The sequence below is a fragment of the Hippocampus bargibanti genome, linkage group LG04, assembly GCF_051943395.1.
Source record: "Hippocampus bargibanti isolate YZ-2025 linkage group LG04, ASM5194339v1, whole genome shotgun sequence".
NCBI classification, from domain to species: domain Eukaryota; kingdom Metazoa; phylum Chordata; class Actinopteri; order Syngnathiformes; family Syngnathidae; genus Hippocampus; species Hippocampus bargibanti.
The window spans coordinates 27,907,712-27,922,447 of record NC_142737.1 but is presented as its reverse complement, the minus strand read 5'-3'; the positions used below and the strand labels follow the sequence as shown (position 1 = coordinate 27,922,447).

The 14,736-nt window shown below is 41.8% G+C and overlaps 1 protein-coding gene across 1 annotated transcript; it reads left to right on the top strand.

Annotated features, from left to right (window-relative positions):
- The first annotated feature begins 12,039 nt into the window (after window positions 1–12,039).
- b3galt8 (beta-1,3-galactosyltransferase 8) lies at window positions 12,040–14,380 on the top strand. The gene has a single exon (XM_088995559.1). It carries the CDS (start codon window positions 12,064–12,066, stop codon window positions 13,048–13,050), a length of 987 nt encoding a protein of 328 aa, XP_088851685.1. The 5' UTR covers window positions 12,040–12,063; the 3' UTR covers window positions 13,051–14,380.
- Window positions 14,381–14,736: the final 356 nt, after the last annotated feature.

Genomic DNA, 14,736 nt, shown 5'->3' with positions numbered 1-14,736 from the left:
CTGGTTGTGATCATTCACCCCAAAGAAAGATTCAACATTTCATTAACAGAGAGATAAGCAATAGAGAAGTCTGTCACACGTTCTCTGGCTGCTGGTATCATTTAATCTTGGTAGTGAAATTGTCCTTAGAAGAATGGCGCAAATTACTGCGAGTAGCAGAACAACCGTTTGTGGTGTAGACAGACCACAAAAACCTCGACTACCTCAAAAAGCCAAAGACAAGCCAGATGGGCTCTCTTCTGGAATTTTTACTTAATCTTATCTCACATCCCATGGTCAAAAACATCTAGATTTATTGCCCCACCAGTTTTCCATCAACAAAGCCAAAATGTCAAGCCCATTTGTCCATCACCTTTTTGCGTGGCCTCCCTGGAAACGGTGACTGGGTCATTTGTGAAGAACACACACGGGACCACACATCGGTGAGTCTCAGAGAACTCTTTTTCTCCTGAAATATGTCTACTCACAGATATTGCAGTGAATTTATATTTACCTTCTGACCTGCCACCCAGGGATCGAAAGAATCTTGGACATCCTGCGCAAACGTGTCTGGCTGCCAACCGTTGAGACAGACACTCGGGTCTTTGTCAATACATAAAACAAAAAAGCAAGTCAGCTCAGGTGGGATTTCCTCTGCTCATTACCCATTCACAGCTGCTCTTGGTCCAACAAAGCCGTGGATTTCAAAGCTGGCCATCCTCCAGCCAAAGGTAATACAGTCATACTCACGATAGTTAATGCATTTTCCAAACCGCACATTTTATCGCACTAGCCACACTGTTTTGCCACAGAAACTTCTGATTTATTGGTTCAACATGTTTCCTGTTTCCATGGAATTCCTATAGATTTAGTTTCCAGTAGAGGCCTACAATTCACGTCCCTTGTCTGGAAGTCTTTTTTTTTGCATTTCAGTCAAGATGACTTCCGGTGACCACCCCTAGACAAATGGATAGGCAGAACGTACCAGTTCACACCTTCAAATTGTGCTTTGCATGACAAATGCCAACCCTACCTCCTCCCAGTTAAGTTTAAACTAGTACGGCAAACAATACTCTGCCTAAACCTGTATATGTCAACTTCCTCTGTTTCCCTTATGCGAGATGGAGAAATTGATACCACCCCCCAGTCACGCTCCGAAATGCACTTGCCCTATTCCATTTTAAAAGCTCCCAAGCAGATACAAACCATCACCTCTCACCCTGAACTGTGAGCGAAGAGCCTTCCATTGATGAGAGAAATCACATAGTAATCTCCCATCTTCATACAAGATAGAACACATAATTTCCATTGTGCCGTAACACCCAGTCACTCTGCAAGTTCGCCCACCACTTCATATTTTGTGGATTAAAGACCATTTTTGCAGAACCTCTGTCCCCACTTTCACCTTCAATGCCCCCACCATGAATGGAACATTGAAAAGATGGTCCTCCTGCATACACTGACAACAAACTGTACTTGGTCAATTGGGTTGGTTTTGGACCTAAGGGTTGGAACTGCATCCCGAAGCGCCTAAGTCTATCAGACTTTTGCTGGCCTCCTTAGGAAGTGGGGTGTACAGTATACACGGCCCTTGTCTCTCCCCTTCTAGACTTGCCCCCCTCTTTTCCTCCTCATGATAAGAGGTCTCGGCAGTTGTGTTTTATTTGTGTGTGTGTGTGTGTGTGTGTGTGTGTGTGTGTGTGTGTGTGTGTGTGTGTGTGTGTGTGTGTGTACGCGTTTGCATGTGTTTGTGTGTGTGCATACAAGATGGAAGGTGCATCAGCTGGAACCGAGTGCAAGCACCTGCCTACAAAGGCCAGTCTGTACCTGCACCAGATCTACTAAGGCTGTCAGTTCTCTCAAGGCCCTGCTGAGTTTGCCCCACTGCCTTCCTGGCTGCCAGAGCCCAGCATTTGAGGATATGTGCTGCCATGCTTGAAATAAACTCTTGAACTAATAAGCTTTTGAACTATCCTCTGTACACTTGGGTGCTCACACCACATACAGTACTCAGACGATGGAACATTATTTTCTGGAATCTAACAAAAATAGCATGCAAAAATAGCATGCAGTATTACAATAAATATGTATAGGTTTTTGGTTTCAGCCCTCCTGCAATTTCCACGGAATCATATTTCAACAAAAAATTAGTCAGCGGAATGCAGCTTCAGCATTACCGCATTCGCAAAGTTTATCACAATTGATCATCTCAAAACTTCTTCGGACATAGAGATTCACTTGACAACCACATTAACGTATACATTCTATATATTTAAACAAACAATAGAATACTATTATTACTATTATAGATATTGAGTTGTACAGATTGTTACATGCTTGCCAAGTGCTATTATTGGGTGACGGGTAAACCCAAACTGTTTTATAAATTACAGTTATCAACAGAGCTAATGACTGAATGGGAAGAAATATTGCAATCACAGTTGCAATGTGGTTCCTGTGGGCACCTTGTCGCCTGCTTGGGTCCATTTAGTCATCAGAGGAATTTTATCAGTCTCCGTACATATGTACATACTGTTTTATTTGGAAGTGCCGAAGCTCAAGCGAGAGTGAGTGGTCACATTGGAAGGTAGACTAAAGATTTAGTATAGGGTCATTGTGAGATTTCTTTTCATTTTAAAAACATAAAACTGACATTTTCAAACAGGTGGAAAATTAATTCCTCTGTTGTTGCTTCTTTTTGATTGCTTTTAGCAATTTATTTCTGCTGCAAGCAGAAGATCGATCTTGGGGTGTTTCTATTTGATTTGAAATATGGGGAAAACCTCAATAAATATATTTTTTTACAGACGTCCTGTTTGTACAATGATTATTGAAAACGTAATACATAGTAGAACTGCAATGCCTTCATGGATTACTTGCTTATGTTATTGCCAATTATAGCAGGTTGTTTAACTTCTTGAAGGTGTGGAAAATATTTTAACTCCTGCTGCGTCTTGTTTGTTCCATTGCCCCCAGCCGTGGACTGTGTACTCTTTGAAAGCGAGCATTTGTTCTTGCAAGAAATAATGAAAAGTATTTTTAGAAAGCACAACATCAGTAGGGAAATGTGAGCTCTGGAAGTGAGCACGGAAAGGCAGAATGTTCACTAAACTAAAAAAAATCATGATAGGCTCATTTGGGCTTTTGTGAGAATCCATAATTTTTTTTCCTCATATCCGCAATTTGTCTAGCCACTAGCATTTATACGAATCGTGGGACAAATTGAGTTTCTAAATATTAAATGCCAAATTAGCTGCTCGTCAATCCATTCACTTATCCAGCAGTGACGTGCAGTCAGGGGATGCAGGTGAGGCTGTGCCTCACCTGTCATCATGGAAATATCAAATGACAAAATAAATTAAACAGTTATATTTATTTAGTGATTTGTACTTTAACGTTCTTTTCCATTTAACTTCAACGTGTTTGGATTTTTTTTCAAAATCGCTGAATTTTCATATTTACCGTTCAAATACTAAGTGGAGACGAGCGGTGAAGCAGCAGCCGGCTGAGCCTCATCCTGGATTGTGCAAACACTATGCTAACTGTGCTGGCTTGCTCTGCAGTGAGACCGCATTGCTGTCCCTCTGCATAAAGTGTTCAAAAGCTTTTAGTATATGAACAAAATTTATACAGTTTAGCTGGTGTATATAATGTACAGTCACTGTACATTATAAACACTGTACTACAGTGTATATTTTAGTTTATTTTTATCAAAACTGTGTGCCTAGGTAAGGCACACAGTTCTCCTGCCTCATGACAGGGGGCGCTGGTGATTACAGATTCTTCTTGTGACTCCTCGGCTGCAGAATAATAGAATTAGTGAGAGCAAGCTACAGTAAACAGTTCGCAAGTTAAGTGCAACCATCCAGTCATATTTTCGCGTTGCTTGGCCTTATTTTCAGAATGGCTGATTACATATCTACATTGAAAGAATTTTGTAAACTGGACTGTCAATCGAAGCAGTACATAATAATTAAAGGAAGACCAACACCGGACTGTACAGTCACAAACGGTGAGGGATGAATGTAAATCTCCTGGACAGCTTCTCAGCTTTTTGGACAAGAAGTATCTCATTGAAACTATTCCTGAAGCGACAAAGTTGCTCCAGCTCGTGCTCACTGTTCCACCTACTACAGCATCAGTGGAGCGGTCATTCTCAGCACAAAAGACTGAAAACATACAGTCGGAACAGAACTGATCAAGGTCGACTTTCTTCACTGGCAGTGATCTCCATTGAGACAGAGAGACTTGGACTTCATTTATAAGTAAAGGTAACACGATAATAATGTTTTAATTCTTTTTTTCTATGCTACAGTTTATATACAGTATATAAAGAATGCTAACATGATATTTTAAACAAAACACGTTAACTGTTGCCAATAATGAATAATGAATAAGCTACTCTGTGGAGTTCATATGTTTGTAAATCTGACGGTGATGACGTCAGTGCCTCACCAGTCATGAACCTCACCGCACGTTACTGCTTATCCATTATCTGATCCTATTTTCCTCACCAGGGTCGTGGCCGTGCTGCAGCCTAGATGGGCAGTCGGTGAAGGATACCCTGAACCACTCGCCAGCAATTCACAGGGCACAAAGAGACAAACAACCATCCACACTTACACCCACAACTCGTGACAATTAAGAGTGTTTAATCAAGCTACTATGCTTGTTTTGGAATAGGGGAGGAAACTGGGGTACCCGCAGGCACGGGGCGTTTATACAAACTCCACACAGGAACGCGGGTGCTAGATTCAAACCCACAATCACTATGCTGCCAAGCCACTATAAAGAGGCTCAACACCTTACGAACGAGATACGTTCCGAGCGGCCGTTCGTAAGGTGAATTTGTTCGTAAGTTGCTTCAGTGCTATATTTTGTATGGAATGGATGGTTAGTCAAACACTTATTCTGATAAAACACATAAGCTCTAACAGTCATATAATAGATACAGGCCTACTGTAGTACGATGACAAATTTCCTTGGGTCTTCAGTAAACCATGCCTGAAGCTGCTGGCACATAATTACTGAATTACGTGCCAGCAGCCATTACTTTTTGTTATCTATCGTGCTGATTGGTCAGTCTTGGTGTCCGTCGCGTAAACATCCAGCCCTTGAAACCTCCAATGTATCTGTGTGTGTGAAGCACAGTACGCAGGCAATCGCAAGCGAGCTTGGTCGTAAAAAGGCGCGCAATACAAAATCTAATTTACAGCATCTCTGTCCAAACATACTGCACCGGCAAAAATGTTCTTATGTACTGTTCTTTCATAACTCAAATGTTTGTAAGTTGGAGAGCGTCTGTATTAGTATTTATATAAGTCATTATATCATGCTTATATGACCATGCCCAATAAGTTCTAACACTTATTTACATTGGAGTTGGAATAGGGGAAAACATTCCTCAATTGCACCGTAAATAGATACAGTACCTAAACACATTGTTGTAGTATAGTTTGGTGTTGAAGAATTTCACTTGGGCATGCAGTGTCCTTACATCAACCCCATCAAACGCACATGATCAAGGAGGGATAAAGTGAACTAGGTCTCTTGTTTATGACCATTCAATACATTTTTCTTGAAAATGGTATGTGCGATACATTGAATAGGGCCAGTTACACGGAAGCACAATTAGGCTGTTTTTCTCATGATTTTGCCCCAAAAAGGATGACAACCTACACGGTACAACAGAAAAAACTAAATCAGCATTGAGGTGGGGGAAAAAAACATCAGACACAAGCGGAAAGAAGATATTGATCTTAAGGTGTTGCTATTGGGCCATGGCAAGGAATAAATAGGAATGTATAGAGTGTGTCCACATTCCATGGCAAGTATGGAATTAGTAATTTAGGAATGTAGAGTTACAATTTATTAAATAATCATTTGACTACCCTTACATATTTTTTGGCTAATTGTTTTTAGTTTTGTGATGTAAGTGATGCTTATGAGGTACCAGCAATGATGCTATCGTAATTTTTTAGCATACTTTTCTTGATCATGATTGTTGAATACCCAACTATAGAAGATGACAAGGCAATTTGATAGCAGGATTTACCAATATTTTCTTCCAGTAGTCCAGGCTGGTGAAAACAAATACAGTAAAGTCTCGTTATATCGATATCGGATATATCGATAGTCCCGGTTATATCGATACTATTTCTATGCACGCACGGGGAAAATTACATGCAAACAGGGTCGGATATATCGATAGTCCCGGTTATATCGATATTTTTTCGGACTCCCTTGAATATCGATATAACGAGACTTTACTGTATGATGCTTCACAAAGTTACAACATTACTAAGAGGATAATGATTATTATGATGATCACGATTACTTGTTTTCTGAGTTTGATCATGGAACACTAGAGAGCTGAACAGTGACGGGTTGTTACCAGGGCCCTGACCAACTGTGATCTCATATTACAATTCCACAGCATTGGCGAAATGTCTAATAGCAAGATAAAATCACACTGATGGACAATTTTGAATTTTCCATTACCTTTTCATTTATGTATTGGAAATGTAGTAAGAGACGTGGTACCCAGAGAAAACCCTCGCAGGCATTGGACAACATGTTGTTCATTGAAAATCTAAATTAGTCCCTATGCCCCCCCATCCTCCCACCCACAAAAAAGTATTGCCTTCAATATGACATTACAATACATGCTGTAAAACTGTGTTATTGTGATACCTTTGTACAATGTTGCATGCCTTTATTTTGTTGAGTTTTATGCAAAATGCTCATTATCATTAGTGCAAGTGCGTGCACATGCAAAGGCATGTGGCATCTCCCAGTTAAATCCTGCATGCTAACTCATGTATGTCTCTGCCGTGAACTCATGAGGATGCATCTCATGCTTTAACTGCTTTAACTGCTTTAACTACATTCAAGAACGGTCTAGTGCTGTATGATGTGCCGCTTCAGATCAAGTGTATGCGTCACTTGGGTTAACAATACCCAATACTTAAAGAAATGTGGAAATACTGTATATGCAAACGTAGACGTCTGGTGGTTACACTAAACTCTTTCAAGTCAGCCGCGCTGGTGATGAAAAACATTTATTAGTTTTTGCTGCCACCTGCCTGTCAATAACAACAAAGACACATTCAGTACATGATGATGCCAAGACTTAAATAACATTTAAAAGGTAAATGATAACGTCCACAATTCAGCGTCCAACCAGGAGGATTCTCCCTTCAATTTCAATTGAGTTAAATACTTATTTGATGTAGGTTAAGCAAGGCATAAGTAAAATTGCACAATCTTGCTCAGTCAAACCTATTGGAGTTTTATTTTTTCTAATTTATCATAACACACACACACACACACACACACACACACACACACACACACACACACACACACACACACACACACACACACACACACACGCACACGCACACGCACGCGCACACGCACACACACGCACACGCATGCGCACACACATACACTCAAACATGACAATTAAACATACACTACTTTAAAAAAGTGAGTCCTAGAATGATCGGATTTGGCAGCTGGTGATGTGTTATTGCTTCCCAGCTTGTAACACACCTGCTGCCAATCTTCTAATTATTCATCGGGGTATTTAAGGAGTGTCAGTCTGTCATTTGTTTGCAGGTGAAACAGGCGACCCAGGTTGGGTGTTTTGTGATCTTATTCGTATCCTAGTTGTTCTTGTACGTCTCCTTCCATTGTGTTTATGATTCCTATTCTTGTTATTTCACCATTCTCTGCATTTGTGAATTGGGTATGTCAAACTTTGTTTTGAATATCCTTCTCCTCGCCTTTGTGCTAATCCTTTTTATTTTTGCGTAGTTAGTATGTCCTGACCTTTTCTTGATCAACGCTTTAAATTAATGATTGACTGTGCAGATTTGCGTACCAGATAAAACATTTTATCGGTACGACTGTCTCCGTCTGCTATTTAGGGGAGCCAGCTACAGTGGTACCTCAGCTTACGAACTTAATTGGTTCCCAGAAAGTGTGTGCAAGGCGAAAAGTTCATCTTCTAAATATTTATTTCCCATGAGAAACCATTAAAATTAGAATAATCCCTTCCCAGCTCCCCATAAAACATAATTTTCTACTAAATAACCCTTAAAACCACACACAATATCTTATTTTATTTGCTATTGTGTTGTAATTAAAGAAATAAACTGCACTGTTTAATAAAGTTGCTTTATTTACCTTTGTGATGGTAGTTGTCAATAGATGACGAACATCCAGGTTGCCACTTGTTGATATCCGAGTGAAGTTGCCGTGCTTTCTCTGTGATAATACCCTCACTCACATTGTCCAGTGCTAGCTGCTTTTCATTCATCCAAATCAACAAAGTTCTTCTTTTGCGTCCTCTTCGGCTTAACACTAGCCTGTGGTGGGGTCTTTTTCGGTTCCACAATAGCAAAAGTATCCTCGATAACAAACCACGTCTCCACTCAAAGAAAGGGGGTTACGAAAACTAGTCCGCCAGCCACCGTGGCGCTCCGTGTGGTTTGGTTTGTCTGCCGAAAACAAGTTCGTCTGCCAAGATTATATGCTCGCGAATTTAATGTTCGTAAGGCAAAAAGTTCAAGCTAAAGCGTTCGTAAGCTAAGCCATTAAAGAGTTTGATGTTTCTCTTTATTTGTAAGTAGGTTCGTTGTCAAATCTCCCAGGCGGGTGACACGCAGAGCTTGATCGTGGCGTGGAGTCGAGCGAGTCGTGCCGTGATGTCCGTCCGACGCCCGGCGAAAGCCGGGCGTGCCTGTGCGGGTGCCTGTGCGAGTCCTTGCGAGTCTGTGAGTCCGAGATCAGTCTGATCCTCTCTGTCCCACGACAGCTGCTTTTATACCATTTTCAAGCGTGTGATATGCGTCAGGGTGAGAGGCACATCAAGGAGATCAAGGAATTGAAAGACACTAAAGCTGCGGTGCGCACCGGTGACGCCACACCATCACTGTACTTACTTCTCTCCCAAACCAAGCAAGACTTGTCTTCGCTTTGATGGACGTGACAGTAGCAGATGTGACACGCAAGAAAAATACTTTTTATAATCACTGAAAATAAAGTAGCCACAGAGAGTAGGGCTGGATGCAGAAGACACAGAAGAGCGGACACAGTTTTACTTACAGGCAACTGTAGATAAAATATCATTTCGTCAAATAGCAATATATCATAATAGCAATAATCACATATGCTTAATAACAATGTATTCAAACGTGAGGTGAAAAGGATACAGCCAGGTCACCGCCAGGTCACAGCCAGCTCACAGCCAGCTCACAGCCAACTCACATGCACATTCACACACATAGCTTGAGCAAGCCACGAGCTTGAGCAAAAAAGCGCAGATGCTTACCAGTTTACAGGGAACCAAGACAGACGATGAGCGAAAAACCGGAACAACAGCTGGGGACACATCTCAACTGTTCATGGGACGAACCACAGTGGAGCAACACCTGCACTTCTCACATACACATGCTGATATTTGTAAACCGCAACCACACTTAGTCTTAACTGTTGTCAACAAGTTCACAATAAAAATGAGAGACGAGATTAGACAGACAGAGAAGTATTTGACCTCTCTGGAGAAGGGCTGTTGCACAGACTTCTCAGATCAGATAGGTCAAACTGTCTCTCCAGATCTGTTGGTGTTCTGCTTGATCTTCAAAATAAATGCTTGCAGTAATTACTGCAAGCATTTATTTTAGCTGTGAAGCAAACCAAAAGGCGGTAGTATACTTCCTTGGTAGATTCTGAGTGACGCAGTTAAATCTGTAGGTACCTTCTGTTTATATAACTTTTTAAAAAATGTTCCAGGACGACAATGAAAAATTCATACACAACATAAATCAAAATGTCTCGTATATTTAGTGAGTACCAGTAATCTAAGTATATATACTGTGAGCCACCAAGACAACACAGCAGAATCAGAAAACAAAGCATAAAAGAGTCACGAAGTCACAATGAAAGAGGCAAGAAGGGGGTAAAGCCATAACGCTTAGAAAAGGGGCACCACCCAATGCCCAAGTCTCTTTGTGAGGAAATTCATTGGACAAGTCACAAAAGATAAAGAGGCGGGGTGTATCAGAAATACTAAATAAACATAAGTCCACAACAGCACAAATAAAAGGAAATAAACATGAGGGATCGGTCTTGATGTGGACTGAGACAGCAAACAAACAGCAATTAGACATGACAAATCCAATGAAACAACCAAGACAACGTAAAGCAAAGAACTAAGAACAACAAAACTGACAAGACAAAAAGAGCACCACCATCCTGAGTGAACAGGCACGTCTAAAAGTGACACTGACAAAGTAGTGAGCACTAACAAAGGTAATATACATCTGTGGCGTCACATGTGTGTATGATTTTGAAGTGCGCCTTTCAAACCTTTCATGTCTTACAATTCCTTGATCTCCTTGATGTGCGTCTCACCCTGACGCATAGCACGCGCTTGAAAATGGTATAAAAGGAGCTGTCGCGGGTCAGAGAGATTGGGCGAACCACGGGGCAGAATTATCTCAGACTCACAGACTCACAGACTCAAAGAGACTTGCAAAGACCAGCACAGGCACGCCCGGCCATGCCGGGCGTCGGACGGACTCCACGCTACGAGTAAGCTCTGCGCGTCACCTGCCTGGGGAGATCTGACAACGAACCTACTTACAAATAAAGAGAACCATCAAACTCTTTACATCAACTACATTTGGACCAGACACTAAGTGGAAAAGGGATATGATTGGGTAACAAAAATCAGTTACAAAGACAACAATTGCTATAGGTACAGTATAGATTTCATTTTATTGTTGGGTTAATATTTTGCTGCTGGTCTTGAATTTGCACAATTACGTAAATTCGGAAAAGTGACGTCAAATTTATTTGAAAGCGTACGATCCTTTCCTGTGTTGGGACGAAAAAACATACGTATTCGTCTCCATTGATCGAGGAAATGATACATACAGGTTCGGACGTTGGATTTTCTGTGGAGAAACCTTGGACATATAAAGAGTTTGATGTTTCTCTTTATTTGTAGAATGTTAGTTGTGTTAGGTTAAAATATTACAAGCTAATATTAGCATTAACAGTTGCATTTCATCTTATTAACAATTTTGAACGGAATTAAATATTTACCTTATTGCGCAACATTATAACCTAAGAATTGGCATGTTCGTTGTGAGAGAGATCACCAAAGAAACCGGCACGTTACTCACAGATGATTTATTCCTAACAAATTGATCTAATGCAGAATTCTGGGTCTCAGCTCCCTGACACAGAAAATATTTGTGTGCCCCAAATCAGTTAGAGAGACGAAAGACAAAGACTGAGACTGAGCAGCCCAGATTTAAAGGTGTCCCACATGCATATTCAAATTTAGCTCAAACAAAGAAATCAGCAGTTGATTGGATCCCTCTCCTCTGATGTCGTCATCCTTTTGGTGGGGTGTTGTGGAGACGGCTCCAGTTGCCTTTGCCAAGATAGCGTTGGTTTATGTTGTATCCCTTCACCTCCTTCCTTCAGCCTTGGTCAGGTCGTAACTTTTCCTCTCCTTTTGGTGATACGAATCAGCTTGGAGACGTTTCGAGTTGCTCCTGCCAGGTCAGCGTTTGGTCAGGTCGCAACCTTTCACCTCCTTTGTGCAGCGTTGGCCAAGTCGTAACTTTTCTACTTCCTTGGGCGATTGAGGACCAGCTGACCCCTTGACCCCCTAGTACCTGCAAAAACAGAACTCCGACACACATTCCACATTTGCTCCTTCACCCATCCACTGGAAACAAAGCACCATTGCTTATGAACTCACACTGATTAACTCACTATTATAATGTTCATCCTTCAATGTTTAAAATGGCTATATAATTTCCTTCAGTTGTCATATGCGCTTTTATACCATTTCCAAGTGTGGGAAATGTGTCAGGCTGAAACTCACATCAACGGGTTCAAAGGGCTTGAAAGACATCAAAGCCGCGGTGCGGACCTGTCCCGCCGCTCAGACTAGAGGTTGAATTGAGACGTAACCATTTATGGCTGGTATCGCTCCTCCTCGTCACAGTGGCTTTCGTATTCATTTCCGTGTTCAACAACGCTGACAAACAGTTGATTATGAGAGCCGGGGTCTTGTGGGCAATGCGGGTGTGTTTCTCGCGTTCGCTTGTAAAGCTTCTCACTTTCACCATTTTGGTCGTGATAGTTATGTGCGCTCTTCGAAATGCAACTGTTGAGGAAGTTACGAAGCAAAGTCCTCTTCCCGTGGAAGAGCACAGGCTCCTCTCCCCTGAAACGTACTCTTATATTTTCAATCAACGTGACGCTTGTAAGAATAGAAATCCCTTCCTGGTGTTTATGGTGCCAGTGGCACCTCTGGATTCCTCAGCAAGGGATGCCATAAGGGAAACGTGGGGTGCTGCAAGTCAGTCCACCATTACACTGTTTTACATGGGGGTGCCTAAGGAAGGACAGACGAGAAGCATCCGGGACAAGCTGGAGGAAGAGAGCAATAACTATTCAGATGTCATCCAGATGAACTTCTTGGACAGTTATGAGAATCTCACAATCAAAAGCATGATGATAATGAACTGGCTAGCGAGCCACTGCCCCAACGCCACCTATGCCATGAAGGTGGATGCCGACATATTTGTGAATGTATTCTTTCTTGTCAGATTACTAAGCAGCTCTCCCAGGAATAATTACATTGCAGGATCTGTGATATCCGACGGCAAGCCAAGGAGAGACCACAACAGCAAGTGGCATCTGTCAAAGCAGCTGTACCCCGAGGACAGCTTCCCTTCATATGTGTCAGGTGCTGGGTACGTCTTCTCAATAGACATGGCCGCCAAGGTTTCATGGGCTTCCAGGTTTGTCCGAAGGATCCCTATCGAGGATGCCTATGTAGGATTGTGTCTGCGCGTGCTTGGTGTACAGCCTGTCCCCTTGAGAAGCTGGCTGGTATTTGGAAGGAACCTCTTTGAAATCCGGAATCTGGACTATGACAGGTGCACTTTTGCCAGACTTGTTCTCGTCAATGGCTTTCAGCCTTTTTGGTTGCGGCAAGTTTGGAAGGATTTCTCACAAGGTTATAAAAGCTGCTGAGTTTGACACAAGTTCTCCAGAGTTGGATCTCTCGTCTGAGTTTGAAACAGCTAAGTTTAAAAGTGGATGGAAGAAGGGTAAAAATGACCTATTTTCATTACCCTTGTTAAAAATACACTGTCTGCCTTACTTTAGAAACACCATATCCGTGCTGTCAGGTGGAAACTACGTTTCTCATATTGTTTATGATTGTATACATTCTACACTAATTGCTTCTATTGATCTGGGCCGGTTTTGTCTGTTAATTTTTCACATTACTGGCCTGTTCAAAATGTTGAATGTACCATAGTTTGATAACAAATCAGTTGACATTCTTGGAAACTCACCTGTCTGAGTATCGTTATAAAAGTCAAGTCAATGAAGTGCATTAAATTAGTGTCATATCTATAATTGACCGAATCATGGTTATTTTGGAGGTATGACAACTCCGCCTGACAGCAACATTTTTATAGATTTTTTTCAAGTTAGCATTATAACTGACAATGACAACACTATAACAAGTATGCTAATCATCATAAATGAACGGGCGGGCCACTTCCGCCTCACAGTGCAGAGGTGTGGGGTTTGATTTTGGCATCCGCCTTCCTCTGTGGACTTTGCATGATCCCCCCTGCCTGTGTGGGTTTTCTCTCAGTACCGCTATTTCCTCCCTCATTACAAAAGAATGCATGCCAGGTTAATGGAACACTCTTAAATCATGGCAAAATGCAGCTGTGGGTGGCAATGGATGTCCGTGTGTGTGTGTGCGTGTGTGCGCGTGTCTGTGTGTGTGTGTGTGTACATTAATCCAAATGACTGCTGTTTTATTTCTGTACCTCTTTTACCACAGTGCCAACTGGGTTTTTGTTCTCCACACTGTAAATTGAAGTTTGGACGAAGTCACCCTGACTTAATATTGTGTGACATTGTATTAATCCAAGTATAAAACAAGACAAATCACTGTATAAAAACGATGTAAACTTGACGCCCACCCCCCTTCCCATGCTGCGTGCGAGGTCACTGTGCCTTTTTTAATACGACCATTTTGCTGTTGTTTGACTCTGTGACCATGTAGTGGCAGTATGGACTGGGAGACTCTGGTCCTTGTTCAACTGCTCCCTGTCATGAGCTCTCAACTTGAAAGCAAAAAACAAGAAAACTGTCTGATGCCTTTAAATACAGTAAAGTCTCGTTATATCGATATTCAAGGGAGTCCGAAAAAATATCGATATAACCGGGACTATCGATATATCCGACCCTGTTTGCATGTAATTTTCTCCGTGCGTGCATAGAAAGAGTATCGATATAACCGGGGCTATCGATATATCCGATAGCAATATAACGAGACTTTACTGTATATATATATATATAAAATCCTCGTCTCACCCACCATGGGTGGTGTCTGTCCCCCATTTCAGCTCGGGCCCTCTACCAGAGGCCAGGAAGCTTGAGGGTTCTGCGCAGTATCCGTGCTGTTCCCAGCACTGCCTTTTTTCTTGCTGCTGACTGCAATATGTACCAAAGTATTGTACCTTATTGCTTATTGTTGTACCCTTATTGCTGTACGTGGAAATAGATAACTTGTTCACTCTCAATGATTTGGCCTGCACTTCGCTGGAGGCCGCCATCTCCTTATTTCACCAAATATCATCTGAGCTCGATTGCAAATCACCTGCTGTAAACTTTGCCATTTTAAACGACGTGGAC